This window comes from Chelonia mydas, chromosome 10 (genome assembly GCF_015237465.2).
Source record: "Chelonia mydas isolate rCheMyd1 chromosome 10, rCheMyd1.pri.v2, whole genome shotgun sequence".
NCBI classification, from domain to species: Eukaryota; Metazoa; Chordata; order Testudines; family Cheloniidae; genus Chelonia; species Chelonia mydas.
The window spans coordinates 80,080,304-80,102,904 of NC_051250.2; the positions used below are offsets into that span (position 1 = coordinate 80,080,304).

The 22,601-nt window shown below is 46.0% G+C and overlaps 1 protein-coding gene across 1 annotated transcript in view; it reads left to right on the forward strand.

Annotated features, from left to right (window-relative positions):
- Window positions 1-22,601, forward strand: part of CORO2B (coronin 2B) — a 137,210-nt gene that overhangs the window by 72,684 nt on the left and 41,925 nt on the right. Inside the window, exon 2 of the mRNA XM_037911237.2 lies at window positions 3,225-3,425. Coding sequence (XP_037767165.1) covers window positions 3,225-3,425 — 201 coding nt within the window. The remainder of the gene's footprint in view (window positions 1-3,224; window positions 3,426-22,601) is intronic.

The following is a 22,601-nucleotide window of genomic DNA, read 5'->3' on the forward strand; positions in this document are numbered from 1 at the left end:
TGAGAGGGAGGAGAGATCTCGAAATCATGTCATCAGCGGTTCTTGACATTGCTCGTGTGGATAGGAGCTAAAACGCTATGCAAATGTAATTTCTTGTGTATTTTTTGCTATTTTTCCCTAGCATTAAAAACCCCTCTAATTTTATAAACCTCCTGATCCTAGCAATTTTTCTGGTGACCGCAAACACCTTTAAGTGGGTTTTTTTTCCTTTGTCTTGGTCTGTCCTAACTCATCTGGGAGCCTCCCTCCCCAACCATATCCGTTCCTGTTCTAAAACTCAAGCTGCATCATAATGGGCTATGTAGCTGGGTGGGCCGGTAGCCTTTAAATCTAGTGGGTCTATTTGTGCTGGCTGTTTGGGATGCACTTCCTTCCTTCCTTCCTTCCTTCCTTCCAGAAAGCTTCACCCCCACAATTCTCCCAGGTGATGTTGGCTTGATGTGTGAGACTTACTCTAGAGTCTCCCACGTGAAAGGATTAGCTGTTTAAGGCACCACTGTTTCTCCTCTGCCCCAAAATCAAACATGCGTCCAGAAGAAAGTTCAGTCCAGAGAACCCTCCGTGTCAGGGAGTTGATAGCCGCAGTGATCATTGTACCACCCAGTGCAGTTCTTCTCAACAAAACAGTGTGAAGCAATTTCCAGATAGTTCACTGCCTGGCTCTGTGAAGCACAGAAGCGTTTGAGCTACTTGACGTTGTTTACAGGAAATACTTACTGAGGATGAGGGAGAGGAACGCTTGAATTCTCCAGTGAAATACTCGGGCTTATGGCTTCCTCTCATTATGGTTGGACTAGAGGCTTGGCTACCTTTCTGTGGGGGGAAAAAATAACAGGGACATAAAACCAGAAATCTAACAATGCTGAAATCCTGAAAACAAAAACGTTAATCTCACTCTTCTGTTTATTGTTTTGAGTCTCAATTGTATAGAACACCTCTAATATACAAAATACACACTAGACTATAACAGGGTCCAAAAAAGAACTGGGTAAGTTCATAGAGGATAGGTCCGCCAATGGCTATTAGCCAGGATGGGCAGGGATGGTGTCCCTAGCCTCTGTTTGCCAGAAGCCGGGAATGGGCGACAGGGGATGGACCACTTGATGATTACCTTTTCTGTTCATTCCCTCTGGGGCACCTGGCACTGGCCACTGGTGGAAGACAGGCTCCTGGGCTAGATGGACCTTTGGTCTGACCCAGTACGGCCGTTCTTATGTTGAGCAGAAAAAAAGCAGAGACTTCTTATTTTCTGTGGAAAAACCAGGATGAAGGAAAGTAAAATCTCGTACTAACTGTACACTGTCAATTGCCAAAAGGTGAATAAAGCACCTATAATTTTGGTGCTGTGTTTGGATAAGTCTCCTGCAGAATCTGGCTTGATTTTCTTTGGCTAAGAACGGAGAAGTATGGGCTGGTATTATTCACTTCTAGTAATTATAGTGTTTGCCTGGCAGCGAATGCTATAGATATATAGCTAATGCTATGGAACAGTCCATTTGTGTGAGTTATGCCAAGATATGAAGTAGGTGGAAGGGCCCATCTTAAAAACAGCCTCGCTTTGTCAAATGAAAGACTCCAATTGCACGTGTCTCTCTGTTTAAGTGCTCACTTAAATTCATCTGTCAGTAGATGCTAGTCAGTCTTGGAGAATATAAGCTGCTTTGAGTCCCTAAGTATGAAATTGTCAGTGTGCGATAGAGATTTAAGTGCTTAAGCCACTTTACAACGGTGTAAGTGCTCATGCTTTTCTAAACGTTTAAAATGCCTTAGCTCATTATAGTGTAAGACTTTATTGTGGTATCAGCACTTGTGCTACCATAAGGACTTTTTCTTTCATAAACTTAGGAAAATAACTACACACACAAATCCTACTAATGTAACAATGTTTGCACAGGTCGGACCACATTTTATTTTTCTTCTTTTTGTGCATATCACGAACTCTAAACAACAGTGGGAACAAGCAAAAATGAGTGCACAGTTACACTGGTTTGCATCTGAGCACGTTTAGCATGATTGTATACACTCTTTTTTGGAAATGGTGTATGCAAATAGGTCTCTGGAATCTTCTCTGGTACATAGAGTTATAGCATCTGTGTGGATGACCGAGGTAAATGTTCCAACAATGCTAACAGGATTGTGTCGCATGTATGTAAAGTAGTTTTGCTATACATTCCAGTTAAGCATGTCGCTTGAAAAGTGACTTTTTAAAAATCTACTTTTGGAATTAATACATGGGACTAGACCGAAATTCACTTTTTTCCAGTTTGTTGACTTTATACACTTAACAGCACCTTGAATATAGTCAGTTTAATGGCTTCCCCTGCATCGTCAGTTTTAGGTCTTTCACACAAATGGGAAAGATGAGGAAAAAAAGGACTCATATTAAAATTAACAAGACGACCCAAGGACAGGTGGGGGTGTGCCTGGAAACTGCCTTTAACTCTTTTTTTATCCTAGACAGAGTAGATTTCAAGACCCTGGAATCTTTAATTCTATGTCATAGATCCCTGTCTTTCAGTTCTTCAGTATACCAAATGCCCACTGACTTCCAGGTGTGTTCACTTTTGAACAAGGAGTATGTATTTTGAAAGTAGAGAGATGGCTGTTCATCGTTTCACTGAGTACTTTGAGGAGAGATACTATGTAAATGTAAAACTATTGTATCAGTGTTCAGGCTTTGATTAATTGCAACTCTCGGCTTTTTTTAGTGATGTCGTTAGCTTGGGAATAGTCCTCTGTACCATTTGCAAAGAGTAGGCGAATGAGGCAGCTCGTTAACACAAAGTATGGATCGCCTGCTGGTTAGCTACCTAGCTTTCTTTTAATCTTCAGATGACAATCCAAATGTTCCAAGCTTTGCTTCCTTTGTTTTAAAATAAATCTTTGGAACAATTTCCCAACAACCCTTGCAAGTTCTTTTCCTAGATCTCTGTAGAAGGAAAGAGAGAAATTTCCTGACTACAACTCTTCCCTTCATGTAGAGATGCATCTGAACTGTAAAGTTCAACAGAGGATCTGAACCTGTCCAGAGTATTTGGTGATTTGTAACCAGGGTCTGGCTTAAACCATATTATCTCCTAATGACAAGGAGGGAGGACTTAAACTACTCAATGTTTTTTTCCTGTGACCATGCAGGTTAAATGTAGAAGTCACTTGTGGCATTTGTTTCTCTTTCCTTGTGAAGACTGGACTGTTGTAAAAATCTTCATACATTTGCTCCACAGATGTCATGGCGTCCACAATATCGCAGTTCAAAGTTTCGAAATGTCTATGGGAAAGTGGCGAACCGAGAGCATTGCTTTGATGGGATTCCAATTACCAAGAATGTTCATGACAACCACTTCTGTGCTGTTAATGCCAAGTTCCTCGCCATAGTAACGGAGAGTGCTGGCGGAGGGTCCTTTCTTGTCATTCCACTGGAACAAGTAAGTAATTTTTCCTTAACAAACCTGATTGAAGTTCAGTGGTAATCTTAAAACACAGCTGTTAAAACACACGTTCTATCCCAGGAATCTCTTTAATACCATTGTGACAGGCTGAAATCTCTGGTATTTCATCTTTTTAATTGTGGCTTTCTTGTTTAGGGAAGTGAGACTTTAAAGCTGGTTTAATGAATTGTATCTTTATTCTAGATCTTTTAGGAATAAATAAAACATTTGTATGCAAACAGGTCTTTGCTATAATGTCCCTTTGTATCTTTTAGTCCATATCTGCATTAAGATTGCAATGCTGAAGTCTTCATCAAGCATTACTTAGTCCTTACTAATAACGGGCAAATAATCCACTGAAGTAGACAGGAGATTGTCTCAGCAACAGCCCAATGGATTCGGCCCTAAAGCCTAGCACTCTTCCAACAGAGCTGGTGCTAATGCTGCTACGCAGGAGCCACACCAGGAAAAGTGTCTTTCCGAAATCACAAATGTCAGTTGTCTCTCAGCTGTGTTGTGCCTGGTAATGTGGAGTGGTGGATGTAACGTTAGCCACTGGAGTTGGTGGCTACTGACCCCGTCATGTCACGGGTACATGGTTGACCTTTGTCACTTTCACCGGATCTTTCTAATTGCACAAAACCGAACACCCTTGCCCCGCCCCCTGCCATGAGGCCCTGCCCTTGCCCCACCTCTTCTCCGAGGCCCCGCCCATGATCATACAGTCCCCCCCCTTCCTCTGTTGCTCGTTCTCCCCCGCCCTCACTCACTCGCTTGCTCATTTTCACTTGGCTGGGGCAGGGGCATAGGGTGCAGTAGGTGTTGAGGGCATCAATGCGGGGTGCAGGCTCTGGGATGGGGCCAGGGCTGAGGGGTTTGGGGTGCAGGAGGGGGCTCTGAGCTGGGGGGTGGGGCTGAGGGGTTCGGAGTGTGGGAGAGGGCTCCAGGCTGAGGCAGGGGGTTGGGGTGTGGGAAGGGGTCAGGGCTCTGGGCTGGGGCTGGGGCTGGGGATGAGGGGTTTGGGCTGCAGGAGGAACCTCTGGGCTGGGGCTGAGGGGCTCGGAGTGTGGGAGGGGGCTCTGGGGTGAGGCAGGGGGATGGAGGTGTGGGCTTTGGGGTGGGGCCAGAAATGAGGGGTTCAGGATGCAGGAGAGGGATCTGGGCTGGGGCAGGGAGCTGGGGTGCGGGGAGGGGTGAGGGCTCTGGGCTGGGGATGAGGGGTTTGGGGTTCAGGAGGAGCCTCTGGGCTGGGGCTGAGACGTTCAGAGTGCGGGAGGGGGCTCCAGTGTGAGGCAGGGGGTTGGAGTGTGGGAGGGGGTATGGGCTCTGGGCTGGAGGTGTGGGTGTTGGGGTGGGGCCAGAAATGAGGGGTTCAGGGTGCAGGAGAGGGAGCTGGGGTGTGGGCAGGGGGGAGGGCTCCGGCTTGGGGTGTGAGCTCTGGGGTGGAGCCGGGAATGAGGGGTTTGGGGTGCAAGAGGGTGCTCTGGCTGGGAGTTTGCATTGTAAGGGGGCTCAGGGCTGGCACAGGGGGTTGGGGCATGGGAGGGGGTGCGGCTCTGGGAGGGGGCTCAAGGCTGGGGGTTGGGGTGCGGGAGGGAGCTTGGGTGCGGGAGGGGGCTGAGGGCTGGGGCAGGGCTTGGGGTGCATGAGGCGTTTGAGGTGTGGGCTCCGGGCGGTGCTTACCTCAGGGAGCTCCCCGGAATTTGCAACGTCCCTCGGCTTCTAGGCGGAGGTGCAGCCAGGCTGCTCTGTGCACTGCCTCCGCGCACAGGCACCGCCCCTGCAGCTCCCATTGGCCACAGTTCCCGGCCATGGCCATCCCTCCATCTAGGACCCAAGGGACATGTCGCTGCTTCTGGGGAGCCTCACGGAGCCAAGTAGGGAGCCTGCCAGCCCCGAGCCAACCAAACTTTTAACAGCCCCGTCAGCAGTGGTGACCGGAGCTGCCAAGGTCCCTTTTCAACCGGGCATTCTGATCAAAAACTGGACACCTGGCAACCTTAGTTTGGGATGAATACGTATCCAAGCTGCTCCTTTTTCTCACCCTCATTCCCTTAACCCCATGGGCCTTGCAGCTACAGTGCCCAGTTCACAAGGCTCCATGGGCCGTGTCAGGCATGGGGCACTACCTTGTTAGGTAGCCTCCGTCATTCTTCTAAACTCAATAGGTTTCTTTGGATGTGCTCTTCAAGTTTCAAGAGGGCAATAAAACTGATATAAAATTTAAGAGCTACACTATATCTTTACTCCTTTTCCTCTTCTCTAGGAAATTCAGACAATAAAGCCTTTTCTGTGGGATTCTGTAAATGACATTTCTGAAAATTTAATTGGCCCTTTTAAACTGGTGCCATGAATCAGTCACAGCTGGGCAATCGGATGGGTATCAATCTCATCTGTCTCTTCCATGGACAAAACTGCAGCTCCCTTTCTCAGTCTGAAGGAGCCCAACTCCATATGGACTCAGGTCCTATTCAGACAGGGTTGAATCCTTCATATAGATTTAATGGGGAGGAAAAATTGACTCAGAGTCTCTGTAGTGAAAACTTTGGATACCGTTTTGAGTATTTCTTTCGACTCTCTCTAGGTCTGTCACAAGGTCTTCATGACTTAACTACTTGGCGTCATTATTCCTGCTGCCAAATCTTCACAGCATAGTCTGGTGGAGAGATTACTGTGCCTTTATAACACTCTGTTTGTCATCCTCCCGATAGCTTCTACTCGTCTTCTCCAATCTGTTCGACGTTCTGCTTGTCACTTTCACATCACACTCGTTAAGCTTTTATTTTGTGCTCTGACAGCTCCCACTTAAACTGAAGATTTATTTTAAGTTTTTATCACCTACCCTTAGAATCTTATGAGCAATCAACCTGCAGGGGTATTTATAGTGCCCAGTATTTGAATGTTCATGATCTGATGTACAATCTGGCCTCTTTTGGTACTAATCTACCCATTACATGGTGTAAGCTTCATCCTTTGTTTGGTGGCACTCCTCTTCTAAGGACTGGCAAGCTCTGGCTTGGCTTAAAAGCAAATCCAATCCATGCTTTTGTTTTCCCCTTAATTTTATTGCTATGCGGTCCATAGCTGGCTGTTATCTATGTAAAGCACTTTTTTATGTGTGAAGAATTGCACCTACATTTAATAAATAATAAACCTATTGGAGTATTCACCTTTTTCTGCAGATAACCTTGCACTTTATCTTCCCCCCTGAGACTTGCTTCGGCTGTTCACTTGAGTTTGAAAATAAACTAGTTCATGCAATTTTAAACTCCTGGCCATTCAGCATATTCTTCAGAAACAGACCGATGGGAATATACTATGTCGGGTAAAAAGTAATATCTGTCACCAGTGGTCATTCATGGTTGAACACCCATTGCTGTGGCTGACTCACTGCTCTCCACTTTTGCTGTGCCTCTTGGAAGAATGTATTGTATGGTTGCAACGTCACAGATAAACTCACTAAATATTACCTTGGGTTGGAATGCAGTTTCTTAAGGGCTTGTCTACACTGGCAATTTACAGCGCTGCAACTTTCTGGCTCAGGGATGGGAGCTACACCCCTCGCTTTAGCGTTGCCAGTGTAGACTAGCCCTCTTACGCTTTTGTATGCGCAACATTGACAGGTAGTAGTTTGCTAGTGACATGAACAGCCCAACTTTCAATTACCGTGAAGAGACTTAATAAATCTTACACTTTAATCTTGTTTGCTTTGCTTCCATCAGAATAGTAGCTCAACCTTGGCCTACTATACAATGGGCTAAATCAAGTGCCCAGGGTGAAGACTTGGTAACATTCTTACCAGTGTATCTCAGCCCCACAGGGGCATGGTACTCTGGCTGGAGGAATGGTAGGTGCCCAGCAAGGTGTTACCTTGCGTGCTTTCAGCTCCAGCATGTGCTGACCAGGGATGTGTTACTCATTTCTAAGGAGTGAGGATGGGCGTGTTGCTGCCCGGTGTGCCTTGCCTACCCTGCAGTGCTCCGAGGCATCCTATTCTGCATCATTAGGATGGCTCTTGTGACAAACACGCCGCCAGTCCCCTGTTCTGCTTTCCTCTCCACAAGACCTAGTGCAACTTCTACTGGAGAAGCAGGATTTTGCCTTTAATATCAGTTAACAGACTTGTGACAGATTGAACTGAAATGCAAGCGAAGGGAGGTATGTGAGTGGGGGAAGATATCTATACATAATGTATGCTTTTAAAATAACCATTTTATAATGCCTGTAGTTCCCACAAAGTCAGAGGATTAATTATACGGAAACCCTACAGGATTCTTGCTGCATGATCAATAAGCTTCAGGACAGTTTCCAAAATCTACTTGTCCTTGTAACTGAGTGCAGCTCAAGATCATGAACACGGATTGAACAACTCCTTAGCTTTATGCCATGTTCAGTCCTGGAGTAACTCAATTGAGATCATTTTACCCCAACTTTCAGTTTGTCCCAAGTACTTGGGGACGATTTGATTAAATAAACTGGGTAAAGGTTTCTGGCTTTTGGCATAACGAACATAACACTCAGCTGTGTAGATTGTACAAGGATAGAAAGCTTCCTGGCCAGCCAGCCATTGGGATGTAATGTTCCCTGAATATTGCTCTTGGCTATAAGAACAGATCACATCTGAACTCTAGCATCACTGCTTTCCTAAGTCTATCGGTCTTTATGTCTTTACTTTCTTGCATAGAATCCATTGCAGATGGAGGGAACTGTAATCAGCATTTTAATTGCAGTGCACAGCTTGAATCTTACTAATATTCTAAAACCAAGTAGCTTTAGCTAAATAGTGTTAAGCCAGAGATGGAGACTAATGTATTTTTCCTGTTCTATTCAGTGTTTCGGCTACTGAATCTTTTTAGCCTATAATTATGAATATGCCAACCCTACTCCAATAATGTTGAGCAGTTGTAAATCTGTAGCTGTTAACCCTTTGTTGCCAACACTTTTTATTTCTGGTAAATCCAGGGGTGAAAGTAAGTTAGAGGACTTACCAGTATGCCGGAGTCGTGAGCAGGGGGTGTGCCCTCAACCGGAAGAGCCGTGGCCTTAACCGGAAGAGGCAGGGCCTTAAATCCCCGGGCCCTTTAATCTTGATTTACAGGGCCTGGGGGTCCAGCTGCGGTAGTGGCGGCTGGGAGCCCCGGGCCCTTTAGATCACCCCCAAACTACCAGCTGCAGAGGCGGCTGGGAAACCCAGGGCTCAGGGGTGATTTAAAGGGCCCAAGGCTCCAGCTGCTGCTACCGCAGCGGAGCCCCGGGCCCTTTAAATCACTGAGGAGCCCTGGGGGCTCCCGGCTGCCACCGCTACCCCGGAGCTCTGGGCTCTGGCAGAGCTTTAAAGGGCCTGGGGCCCAGCTGTGGTAGCAGCTGCCGGAGCCCTGAGCCCTTTAAATCCCCGCCTGAGCCCTGCTGCCTGAGCCCTGGGGTAGCGGCGGCCGGGCTCCATCAGGGATTTAAAGGGCCCCAGAGCTCCAGCCGCTGCTACCGCCCCAGCCCTTTAAATCCCCTCTGGAGCCCCACCGCCACTACCCCAGGGCTTCATCAGCAGGGCTCTAGTGGGGATTTAAAGGGCTGGGGCAGTAGCTGGAGCTTTGGGACTCTTTAAATCCTCGCCGGAGCCCCACCACCGCTACCCCAGGGCTTTAAATTGCTGCCAGGGAAAGCCAGTCCAGGTACAGCACACCACTCTTACTGGTACACCGTACCGGGGCATACTGGCTTACTTTCACTCTGGGTAAATCCAACATGGGATCAATGGATTAGGAACAGATAGTACACTAAATTAGTTGCAGTCGATACCTGGAGGAATCCTCACCAAAGATTTAGAAGTCCTCATGAATATTAAATATCAAGACAATCATTTCGTTCATTCTTACCAGAACAGAGCTTGGTGAAATGTTGAAAACTGAATATGGATTCCTTAGTGCAATGTTATAATTTCATCATTTTTTAAAATAGAATCTGATTAGTTCATTAAGAGTAAACCAATTTTTTCTGGAAATAAGCAGCCTGCTAATTAATGTGCATCCATATTTAGTGAAACGTAATCAAGGTAACCTAGATACAGCAGATCTACTCCAGGATTTAATTTGCTCCTAACTTTCCTTTTCTTTTTGTTCCTGTACACTGTTCTGCATTAGAAATTTTTTTAAAGCTACAGTACATTTGCAATACTGTGGGCCATATATTCCCATTGTTGCATACCAGAAATCACAGAAACTTGCTATAAAACCTGCCTTCGTGTTCTACACATGAGCCAAGCCCACCTGCTTCGTACTCAGCAAACCAACTTGAAACACAGAAAAGGTCCAGTGTAGAATATCTGCAAAAGACTTGCCAGCTCCCTAAAGAGAGTGTGGCCAGATGCACCAAAGAAGTCAGGACAAAGGCAAATTGAAACTGAAACCCTGAAAACAAACCAAAAAAAATTGTTTATATTCAAATTGAATGTTTTGTTTTGATGAAAAATTAAAAATTTCTGATGGTATTTTGGCGGGGTGGCCAAAAAGGAATTTGTCATTTAAAATTTTTTTTCATGAAACACCATTTTTTGACCAGTCTTGTCTTTACTACAGATTGTGTTACGTAGCAGTGCAGGAGCCTTGGTTTCGCTCTTCAGTGGGTGCCCCCAGGTGCTAAAATCTCAGCCACAAAAAAAAATCAGAGGGCAATTTTGAAAACTTTGACCTTGACTTCTCCCAGCCTCACACAGAACCAATGGAAGGCACTACTCACACCCTATCCAGGGTTTCCCTGCTATCCAGCTGAAATTACCCTGATCACCTGTGTACTATCATAGTTGGCTAGAATTGCTCTTCTGTCTTGGTGGTAGGGTGGCGCTCTGCGTCACCCATCCAAATGGGGATTAAACTGCTGCATGTTCAGTCAAAAACTGCACTTCAACTTCTTACTTAGCACAAAATACGTGGTCCCAGACCCCTGCTGTAGCTGCAGCAGCCCATTCTATTGCCCTCCCTCATCTCCTTGGTAATCATCAGTGGGTCTCCATGGCCCCTTTGCCCCTCCTCCGAAGGAATCACTCTTTCCTCTTCAGAAACCCATCCTTGGGGGTCTCCCCCCATTGGTCTCTCCCCTCGCTTCCTGCAACTTCCATCTCAAAAGCCCTGATCAGCCTCATCTAACAAATGGAAACCAAAAGAAACTAAGGTTGTAAAGAGACCCAGACTTCCTTGTCAGATGTTTGCAACCTCTGTAGTGGCCAAGTTCAAAATTTGCTGCTGCCTAAAATAAAAACTCTTAGATCTTCTGACAGGACATAACTAAGAGCGGGGGAGAGGTAGCCTAATAGTTTAACTGTAGACGGTCAGGCTAAGACCTTGGGGAACTCAATAAATAAATTTACATAATTTTTCATGTAGACTAGACAAATCTATTTGCACTCTTGAGTGTCTGTGTCATAAGAATGTGAATGTTTAGCTGCTTCTGGAGGGCTGTTTACATTGGAAAGCAATAACACCGGATTACATTTTCTTTCAGTAGATATCTCCTTCCTGCGATCTATCTTCTCCTCATGTTGCCATGTCCTTCCATCTGTCTCTTAAACACAACCACCCTGTCTCCCCCCTGCTCCTACATCCCGTTTTGCATCCTCTCACTTCACACCTCTCCACATTGCTGCATCATCAAAGCGATTAGGATTGCAAATTCTTTAGTGTTGTGGACCCTACAGAACCAGGCTCTCCCACCAATATAAAACACGCGCTATCATTTTTTGTTCTGAGTGGGTGTGAGAACGCCCATGCTCTCTGGTGCTGGAGCGAAAAGGAAAAGAAAAGCTAAGCAGAAAGGCTGCCCACTTATCCACTTTATCGTCCAGGCACTGACACAAGAATACAATCCAAACAGATTACTTCAGTTAAAGAGGAGAGATACGGAGACTATGTGTGTGTGCCCTACTCAGCAATAGCCCTATCTCTGTCTCTGTTAGCATGAGCAGAATAAACACGGGCAGACAAAGTTTATTCGGAGGGTCAGTGTAGCCATGACTGCAGACCAGAGGAATTGGTATGGGGAACTCTGCACATGAAGATAATTCAGGAAAATGAACCAGTCGTTTGCTATCCAAAAGCAATGGGTAGAAATGCACTTTGGTTAATTTTCACTGCCAGGCAAGGTCTTTGCAATAAATTGCAGCTTGGCCCACAGTCTTGTTAATATAATAGACCTATTTTATCTGTGCCATGAAGACACATGCTCTGTTATTTCATTTGCACCTAGACGTCTTCAAGACACTGGCTGCTCTCTCCCTCTCTCTCTCTGTATGTATATATTTAATTTGGAAAGATATTACACATTTAGGTGCATCTTTAACATTTTCGAATAAATTCTCTCTCATTAGGTGGCAGTAATATTAAAGTAATGTTAATTACTCCTTTTATTGCAGTGCATGCTAAAATCCTGGAAATCTTTCTTTTTAAAAACACGAAAACAACTCCCTCCTCCCCCTGCCCCCCTCCCTCCTGTTTTCTTGAGCTCACCTTATTTCTCAGTGTTGTGTAACATACTAGCTGGTATTTGTGTGCCACTGCCCTCTGCTGGACTGTCAAACCTGTTTGTCTGTTTTTGGGGGAGTCATTTAGAGGACCTAACCTTTAATACTGCTAGTAACTTAAGCAGATTCGCCTTTATTTCATGCTGCATCTCTCCTTCTTCCACAAAAAAAAAGCATTTGCAACCTTACCAATAAGTAGGACAATAATGGGGTGGAAATTAAATTGCTCAGATTATAGGAAAGCTGTGGGTAGGGTTCCATTTTTACTATCTGCACAAAAGTGAAACATCAGAGTTGGTGCCTCCTGGAGGTTTTTCTTGCGGGGGGGCTGGGGGGGGGCTTAATTTTGCTATGTGTCAGACTTTATGATTGGCTCTTGCAACTAAAACATCAGTATTTTTCCCAGTGCCGTAGCATGTTTGCTCAGCGAGATATCATGCGTTGGATATTAAACAGGTTTAAGCACTGTTGCTATAATGAGTAATGCAGCTGACTTCTTCACAATCAACTAAGGAATAACTGTTTCAAGGGGTATGCTTAGAGTCTGGTTTAGGGTCAGCCAGTAGTGGCCAACTTCTAATAAAGATTCTGAATGAGTGGTTTGGCTGTGACCTGGTTCGGCTTGACTCCTTGAGCTCTTTCAGGAAGTCTCAAGCTGTCTCTGGCAGATTGCTTTTTAGGACTAAACGAGTGATGTTCATTTTACCAATATTTTAAAAAATGACTTAAGTCCCAGTTCAGCAAAGCACTTAAGCATATGCTTAACTCCCATTGACTTGACTATTTACAGTTAAGCATGTGCTTAAGTTAGTATTGCTCAGAAATCAAGAATCAGGCCCCAAAAGTCGCAGAATTGGCTTTAAAATCCTGCGATTTTACAAATAATAAAATTGGGGGTTTATTCGCCTTCTGGTTTTTTGAACCTGTAGATGCACTTGGCTCAAGTTTTCAAGTTTTCTCAGCAACCATGAGGGCTGGGAAAATGTTTTTAAAATGAAAGCTGAGATTCTGATAAAACCCTGTGACCCCAGAAGCTGGGGTGCTGAGAGAAAAGTCAAACGTCCCGAGACTTGTGACAGAATCAAAAGTGGTGGCAACATGTGTAGTGTTTTACTGAATTGGGACCCAAGTGTTTTCGTCTGTTCCTGCTTTTGTTAGGAAAGGGTGGTGGAAATCTGTGCATTTTAGAGTTAAGGCTACATAGCAACTTCCATTTTAACCCCTCTTTTACAATCTCATAATGTTAGCAAATCTGAGGTTCGCTCAGTCTCCAGTCAGAGGTGGATAGGTTTGAAATTTGGAGCACATTGTGATTCAGTCCTTCCCAGTTGCTGCATTCAGGGCAGCCACCCAGGTTAATTGCCCTGCTTTCTCTGTCCAGTCTTGCAGCCACCTCGGTTTGTCATTGAGGCCCTGAAGGAGCTCCAGTTTTCAGACGTTCCTGTGAATTTGCATCACAAGATTGCTCACAGCCATTGCTGCAGGAACTCAGGCCAGGTCTACACTACAGCCCTATATCGGTATAACTACATTGCTCAGGAGTGTGAAAAATCCACAGCCCTGAGCAACGCAGGTACTCCGACCTAACCCCCAGGGTAGACAGTGCTATGTCGGCAGGAGAGCTGTTTCTGTCCACACAGCTACCACCTCTCACGGGGGTGGATTACCTCTGCAGATGGGAGAAGCTCTCTTGTTGGCGTAGGAGCAGCTTCACTTAAGTGCTACCATGGTGCACCTCTTACCAGTGCAACGGTTTAAGTGTAGACCTGCCCTCCGTGCCTCTGGTCAGCCACAAGGAAGAACTAGTGCAGTTTTCTGTCTTACTTCTGACACGATGCGAAGAGCTGTGCAGAGAAAGCCAATGGCAACACACAGCAAGTTTTTTGTTGTAACCCCTGGGAGCGACGTTACGTCTTCACAAGCCCCATCTACTGTCACCCTGTCTTACCAGAGAGACAAGGTGGGCAAGGCAATGTTGGTCCAACAAAAGATATCGCCTCCCCCACCTTGTCTCTCTAATAGCCTGGGACTGACGCGGCTACCACAACGCACCATACCACCTGGTCCTGTTAACTATTTACATATAAAAAGACACAGCGCACTCTTGTAACATGTGCACGGTGAAAGAACCCGACTTTCCTGCATTTGTTAGCGAAAAATGTTTTTTGTGCAGCCATAAATCCTCAATAGCTGAACTGATCTGTCTCAAACTTGTCTGGTTTTGTAGATTTCCTTCCGACCTAAGGCAGGAAATTGGAGTGCACATTCTGAAGTTAGGAACAAGAATATTTATGTATATACAGGAGGATTTTCTGGGGAAGTTGTTTGTGTTCCACTTTGATTTTTAAACTCTGAAGCACTTTAGTTTGATCTAAACTTGCAAGGACTGTGAAAGTCAACCAAACCTTACAATATATTCCAGGAGGCCTAGGTCACTAATGCCCAGAAAAGCAGGACGTGGTGAAAAGGAATTCTCAGAGACACCTAATACAGACAAAAAGAAAAGGAGTACTTGTGGCACCTTAGAGACTAACCAATTTATTTGAGCATGAGGTTTCGTGAGCTACAGCTCACGAAAGCTCATGCTCAAATAAATTGGTTAGTCTCTAAGGTGCCACAAGTACTCCTTTTCTTTTTGCGAATACAGACTAACACGGCTGTTACTCTGAAACCTAATACAGACAGAACATGGGTTGCTAGCCAGGCAGTCCTGCGTTCTGACCTCTAAAACTGGCTGATCAGAGCAAATACGGATGGTCCTTCACACACACATCACAACAGCCACCCGGCAAAGGGAAATAATTATCACCAGGTGCATTTGCTGACTCAGAACTGAGGCTGAGAAAGTCTAAGGGCCAGATTTTTAAAAGTATTTAGGCACCTAAATCCCATTTGATTTGGGAGCTAGGTGTTTAAACGCCTTCAAAAACCTGGCCCTCAGTGACTACGCTTTGGTCTACACTACAAACTTAGGTCGGTATAACTACTTCGCTCAGGGGTGTGGAAAATCCACACCTCTGAGAACCCAGTTATATTGACCTGACTCCCGGTGTAGACAGCACTATGCCAACAGGAGAGCTTCTCCCATCTCCGTAGCTGCTGGCTCTCCGGGAGGTGGCGTACCTCGCCAGCGGGAGAAGCTCTCCTGTCAGAGGAGGTAGCAGCTTCGCTGAGCGTACAGTGGCACAGCTGTAACGGTGCAGCTGCGCCTCTGCCGTGCTGCAGGTGTAGAAAAGCCCGAAGTGTTGCAAAATAAGTCACGTTGGAGCTAGAACCTAGGTCTCCGGTCTCCCGCTCTTACGCCTGATCCACTAGATTGCGGTGCCCCAGGCAAAGAGAGCAACAAGAAGCAAAATAAATTATTAAAAACGTAAGCTGTTTACAACATGCAAAGTCTTGCACCTCTCCTACCATAAGGTCCAGTGTTAAGGTGTATTAATGATTGTATACAACATCAGAGAGCATCCAGTGTATTTCTGCTGTGACCCACATAAATACCCAGGAATAAAAAATGTCAAATCAAGGGAGACAATAATGAAAGGCAGTTGATACTTTGCCCTGCCCCATTCTGCTCCCTATAAAAAGTAGTCCATTGTGTGGAGGAAGAAGAATGGAAATACCTTGCCTGCAGCTATTAACTGAAATAGGGAGGTGTTTATATTCTTCTCTGTCTGTGCGTACTTAACTCTTATTACTAATCATGAGCACTGCCCATGCACACAGAGGGGAGACTGTACCCTGTGTTAACGTCCTTGGAAGGACAGATGGGGAGAAGGGAAGCCAGGCATAATGGGCCTCTCTGTATCTTCCCCACGGAGAACAGTCGTTTCTAAAAGCTTTTTGTGTGAAACTCCGAAGAGTTAGAAACCAGCTCTTCCCAGAGTCCTGTGGCTGTTAGTCACATGGTGTCATGACCACAAGTAATCTGATGGTATCATGGCACTGAATGGCATTTCCATGGGGATGGATGGGTGGGGATGAATTGGCTATGCCAGGCTGAAGCAGAACAACGTGGTGTAGCAATGGGCATGACATTTCATGGGACTGTCCTGATGATCGTCTCAATGGTTCATCTTTTCGCTGCCTTCCTGCAGCTAACAGTAGATGCTTGTTTCAGCACAGCTGGGAGAGAATAAGCTCCGTCAGTACTTAGGTCTTTTGCCATTGTGCTTTATATAAAGGTAGACAGGCACAGGAGTGTGCGTGCCAGTATGAGCCCTGACTAAACAGTTCAGATGATATTTCGTTCAGTGAGTACAGCTCTTGGACCCGGGAGAACTGTCTAACTGATATATTGCTAGCTCTGTAATAGGATGGAATTTTGTTTCGTGAGCTCTTTAAGGGATAGAAGATGTTTAGTTTATGCTACTGGAAGATCTTTATCTAACAGAACTCTGTAATTCCAGGCAAAGGATTGAGAGTATGAAAAGAAAAAATCTTTATTAAGGGCAAAACTAAAATCCAAGAAACTTGTTCAAACCAACAAGATTCCCAGTGGGCGTGCCAGGGGAAACAAGCCAGGCTGTCTACACTGGGCAGACTCCATCTTTGCTATCACAGATGCAGTCCCATCAGCATCAGCAATGGTAGGGGCTCTTGCAGAGACAGGCTCCACCAATGTTTTAACCACAGTGGCTAAAATGACAGTGGCTAGTCTGCTCTAGCACTCCCGCCAATTGAGTGGCAAATGTTGGCAATAGGAAAGAAATGTTATGGGACAAATCTAGTGTAGACAAGCCCTTGAACAATGCAGCAAGTAGCTTGTTGGGACAGGGATTATCAGTCATGTTTGCACAATGGAACCCAGCTTGGGGGTGTGCTTGAGGCATTCACTATTACAGTAGAAATCTTTAATAAGCAGTGCCAATGGCCTATAATTTTATCTGACTGTTACAAAGTGCTAGCTAAACTTCAAGCAATTATCTGACACTACACGGACTTTGTTAGCTAGAGCTGAGCTACATCAACTGTGCAAGCAATTAGCAGCAAGCTGGAGTCTTGTTTTCTGCCCAGTGGATTCCTGCAGCACCTTGGGGGGGGGGGGGTGGCTGTCTGAGTTGCGCAATCTACACTATTACTGAGTGGGCAGACTGGCAGGAGGAACCACTCACCTGAAACTGGCTGGGGACTGATGTAAACAGAAGTCCAAACTCATCAGATGATGTCTTACACTTAGGCACCAAGAAGAACAATGGGTTCTGTTGGCTGTTTGATTGTAACACACGGGCAGTACAAAACCGTGGGGAAAATTCTCATCTGAAATCCACGCTGCGGATCAGAAAAGTAACAGTCCTGCTGGCTCGGTGCAGAAATGCTTGCCCAGCATGTCAGCAAGCCTCTCATCCCAGAGGCGGCAGGATGGAGAGGCTAATGCGCGGCTTCCTCTGACGTTCTGGTAAAGGCAAGGGCCGAGCAGAAATGCAGATGTGTTCCTGGTTGTATTTCATGGTACACAAATTAAAAACACGGCAAGTAGAGGAGAGAGCTGAAGGCATAGCTGGGCTGTAGCAAAATCCTGAACTGAGTCCTGGGTGCATCTGTGGTTCAGAGACTTCCCAAAGAGGAGTGCAAAGAAGCTGAAAGAAGCGTTGCCCTGGGACTGCGCCTTCTCCTTACAAAGGAGAGATGAAGGCGCTGCTTCTAAGAATGTCGAACAGAAGATCCCGCTGACGCTGCTCTTGCTTCTGCATCCAGCCGGGCCAGGCAGTGGGGCCTCCCTGTAGGCAGAATCAGCTGCAAGCTGATGGGGAGAGGAAGCAGCTGGGCTCAGGTTTGCTTGCCTGACTACCGTGCGAGGCAGGAGGGAGCGCAGATCTGCAGCAAACCCAGCTGGAGATCAGAAACCAGCAGTGAGACAGAAATCACAGCTGACTGCGACCGTCTGTAATGCAATCCCAGGAGAGTTGGGGCAATTGTCCGGGAAGATGGAAGAGGGGTATCTCTGGTTTGGGGAGGAGGGATGGATGAAAGGAGATGGGACCTGTAATGGAAAGTGCCTCCCTCTACTGCCATCCCATACCGGGAGGGACAGACGCCAAAACAAGTTTACATACAGCACCAAGTGGGTAAGTCGTAGTGATGGTCAAACCCTCAGGAGTCTTGGAGTTGAGCTCATATGGCCATCTGACCGTTTGAACACTTATCTGAACCAAACCTCATGAATCAGCAAAACTTGCCTGGGTCCCTCTCAAGAACAGACTTTCTTGCAAGACTATCAGCAACTGGCTTCAGTCCTGCCTGGATACCGGTGCTTCCTCCGCAGTAATTATAATTCCTGTGTCCTGTGAGAATACTCCACTTCCAGCCACTTTGTGTCTTCTTTCTGGCCTAATGTGTTATGTGCCCATTCGACCTCTAGGTTTTTCAGCCTCTTCTGGCCACTTGCCATCCCAAACAAAGAAGGGGAAGCCCCAGGGTTAACGTGCTTCCCCCTGCATGGGAACCCGCATTGCACTGATATTTCCTTTGGGTGGAAGCTGGATCCAAAGTGGGTTGTTCTTTCACAGCATAGCCATTGAGATAAATGCCTTGCTCTGGAATTGGCTCCTATTGAATTAGCTAATTAGCATTAATTTGTATTACTGTAGCGCTTAGGAGCTCTAGTCCTTGCCCAGGACCCCTTTGTGCTAGGCGCTGTACAAACACAGAACAGAAAGACAGCCCCTGCCCCAAAGAGCTTACAGTTAGAGCCCTGCACAGGTACAAAATTAGATCCGTGGGTGCAAATATAAAACGGATCTCCACAGAGTTGCAGAGCGAGACCAGCAGGGCCATGGCCAGCGACCAGGCCAGGAACCACAGTGGCGAAAGCAGCAGCATGTTGGGCCACTGCTCACAGGCGCCAGCGCCCAGCCCGGGCAGCTCCTCCGGCATGGCGGTACCACTCCCAGCCCTGCCCACTGGGGCGGGCACCAGGCTCACCAGCAGCTGTCTCTGGTCACACTAGAGTGTGGAAGCGGCTGTCACACTCCCAGACAGGAGTCCCTTCCATGCAGCAGTGTGCGTCTCCTGTCTGGTCTGAGTATCTGTGTGCTGAAACCTGCCCAACCCTGCTTGACTGGGGCTGGGGGTCAGGGGTGAAATGGACTGGCAAAGGATGCATGATCCATTTACACTGACACTGTGAGTGATGTCAGAATGAGATGGACCAAGGAGGCTGTTTGGAATCTGGATGAGATTCAGGCTAGTTTGGTTTTCAGGCTGAATTGAGGATGGGGTCGGAATCTGACACCCCTAAAAACTCACATCTCTTGGGAATATTAGTTCTTTCTGGTTCTGGCTCCAACTGAACTCTTAATGTGTAGTGACCTCTTGCTGCATGCATGAAATGTGATTTAGTGAAATAACAGCTTGTTATCCTGATCCACTCGCTGACGTCTCAATGAACCTTTCTGTGCGCTTGTGGGTCTTTCTTGCATTACTCCAGCAGGTACCTTTATTAACTGTTCGGGCCCCAAACACTATGGTATAATTAAGATCCCCTGCACTGGGATGTGTGTGGCTCCTTAAGGGCAATGACTGTAATGTCAGGGAATGCCACGAGGCTTGCCTTCCAGAAATGTATGAAGGCGCTAATCCTTCCCAGTCCAAAGTGAGTTCAAGAGGAAAAGGTGTCCAGAAGGGACAGATGGCTCATTCAGCAATTTACCCACTGGGCCTCAAGGCACCTATGCAGGCAATCTGGCCACATTCAGCAGGTGTGAAAGCCAACAGGCCTAAATGCAGCTGCTTGCCAACCTAATCCAGCTCATACGTGGGTCCCATGTTTGCCTGGCATGCCCTCTATGTGACCGTAACTGTTAACTCTCTCTTGCTTTCGGGGGCAAGCGAGAAGTGGAACAAAGGTTGCAGCATGGAAACTTGTTGGCTTTGTGCCATCGGCAGCAAAGAACTATTTAAATCCCTGTTTAGGTCAGCTTGGCGGCTCTGACTGGTGCCTCCGAAGAGAGTGGTGGGTCGGGACTGTGACAGTTTCTCTACAGCCTCTGGGAAGGTTGAAATATAAAGGGTGTGTCTTAGCTACATTTCTGTACATACAGACAACTGAGCGTAGCTGACGCTTACTTCTAGACCAGAGAATCTCAGGCACAGATCCATCATCCATGTCGGCAACAGCTGCTCACCCAGCCCAGAGATCTGTGTACTTAAGGAAAGCTTGCAGCGGCTCCGATTCTTTTGGCTTGAAATGTCTTTTGCAGCAGCTGGTTGACTTGCACACCCATGGCCTGAAGGACTTTCCTTTGTGCTTCTCCATCTAGCTCAGCCTGGCTGACCTCTGCAGGACATGTTGCTAGGAATGAGTTTCCCCAAGGATCTTTACTGTGCTGCAGGGATTGATAATTCTGTGGTAGGCACCTCCCAGCTGCCAGAAATAAAACAAGCCCTGTTTTGATGAGGTGACGCTGCGTAGTGCTGTAACCTGGCTCAAGTAGCCTGGTACTGACTCAGCAGATTGCCATGGCTGAGGGCCCAGGACTATCTGCCTGCAATTTATTTAACTCACTCCCCTCAGAGCTCCACAGACAATCTGGCTTGTTCAGGCCCCCCCTAGATTCTCCTTTCCCTTTAACTTGTGCAAATCATCTTCCATAACCTGGTAAGTTTCTCAAGACTTGCACCAATGTATAGGAGGACTTTATTGCATTTATGCCATCTGTTGTTCAAATAGCCTGCAAATTTGAGATGCTTGACTACTGAATACCAAGACGCCACAGAAAAGAGGTTAACTTAGCCCCAGCTACAAGGTACCTGTGCAGAGAGTTGATGGCGGGCTGTGGTAGAAACACAAACAGAGTGCCAGAAATGTGACAGAACACATTACATCTCTGGCCTTTTGAACCCTCACTCATGTAGGTCTTCTCAGGGAGAACTGGATCAATCAGAAGACCGGAGAGGATGGCTCGAAGTCAGAACCACGTGCTCCAGTGCCGGCCTTGAAGTCAACACCAGTGATTTAAGAATTTATTGTAGACATTGAGCAAAGCGATTGATCCTGCCCTCAACGTCCTTTTAGAAATGGCATAAAGGCTTGTTCTTGCTCAAACTGAACGTAAGATTCCATGGTTCCAGCTGCGTATGACGGTTTTCAGTCTGAAGTCAATATTTGCCTGAATACTAACACTCGTCACAATCGGGATTAGTAATGGAGGTGTCCATGCTAAGCATGGGGGCTCAGATACTTGTATTTGCTGAGTGATACTAACAGAATTGAGACGTGGCGTGAACTAACTTTCTGGGCAACACTTAAATCTCTTTTAATTCAGTATCCACAAGCAACTGTAGACACGGAACTGAGGGTGGAAATGACTTGGATGACTACCCAATTGTGCTTCCAGGGCAAGGAGCTAGACATGTAGGGACACAAGCATTCAAACTCGAGTACAACGTAGCCTAGAAGACAGAGCACTGGACTGAGATTCGGGAGACCTGGAGTTTGTTCCTGGCTCTGCTGCTGGGCAGGTTACTTCACCTCTCTGTGCTTCAGCTTCCCCATCTGAAAAATGAGGCCAATGATACTGACTCCCTTTGTGAAGTGCTTTGAGATTATGAAAGAAAAGTGCTATAAGATCTGGGGTATTATAATAAATGTTGCATTTTCACTAATAATAAAGTCTGGTGTGTATTTAGACAGTGACCAGAAAAGGGCCTGGCTCTTTCTCAGTGGTACTGAGCAAGGAGTCAGTGTTTTCTGAGTGTATTCAGCAATTCTGAAATGGGATTCAGAGCATGCTAAGTGCCTGATTCTGTATGTGGGCGCCTAATTTGAGGAACTCAAGTTGAAAAACTTTGGTACTGAATTTTAGCATTGGATCCAGCAGATGCTAAGGAAGAGGTCAGGTTTGAAAACTTAGCTCATTGTGTGAACAGAAGCTTTGAAAAGGAAAATCAAATATTATGCCCAATTCCTTTGTTGTATTTACGGGTAAATGTGTCTGGGTCGAATTGTAAGAGGAGTTAAAACTATACAGGACGTAATCTGCAGGTTTGCATCGCTCTAGCACTGTGAAAATAAATCGCTGTTAAATTGTCCCATTGGAGTGGATAGTGTGTAGGTTGCCAGTGTTTATTTGTTTAGTAGTACAGACAGCAGGCTACAGTTGTCATAATGCAAATACTTGCACCCTCTGCTGGTTAAACCATGTCACCTTTAGGAAAGAATGGCTTTTCGTTACCAGTCAAAATAGAATTTTTTCCCATTATGTACAGAATCCAGTTTCACAGGGATTTTGTTTGTCTTTTTGTCTTTTTAAATAACAAGCTTGATCTTGGCTACTGTTCTGGAATAAATGTAAATACTAATTCAGCAATGCTTTGTGTTTTTAATTTGTGCAACACTTTCATCTATCTAAAGCTTATGCATTTGTTGCTATATTTTAGATCAGACATCTCTTATGCTTTGTAGACCTATCCTGCAGTGGTTAGTAAATAAGAAATGCCCTGCAGTGGAAGGTAAGTAAGAAAAAACAATTGTCCGCATGGAGGGGCTTTCTTGCTGGTTACCCAGGAAAGTTCAGGGAGTTAACATGTTAGAAGAAGGTTAGGCAGAAGATGTAATATCTGTGGCTAACCTACCTCTCCTTATAGCCATGCAAGTGTGGTGACTGGCACTTAAATCTTACACATGTCCAGAAGTGTCATGAAATGTCTGTTTCTTTCAGCTATTT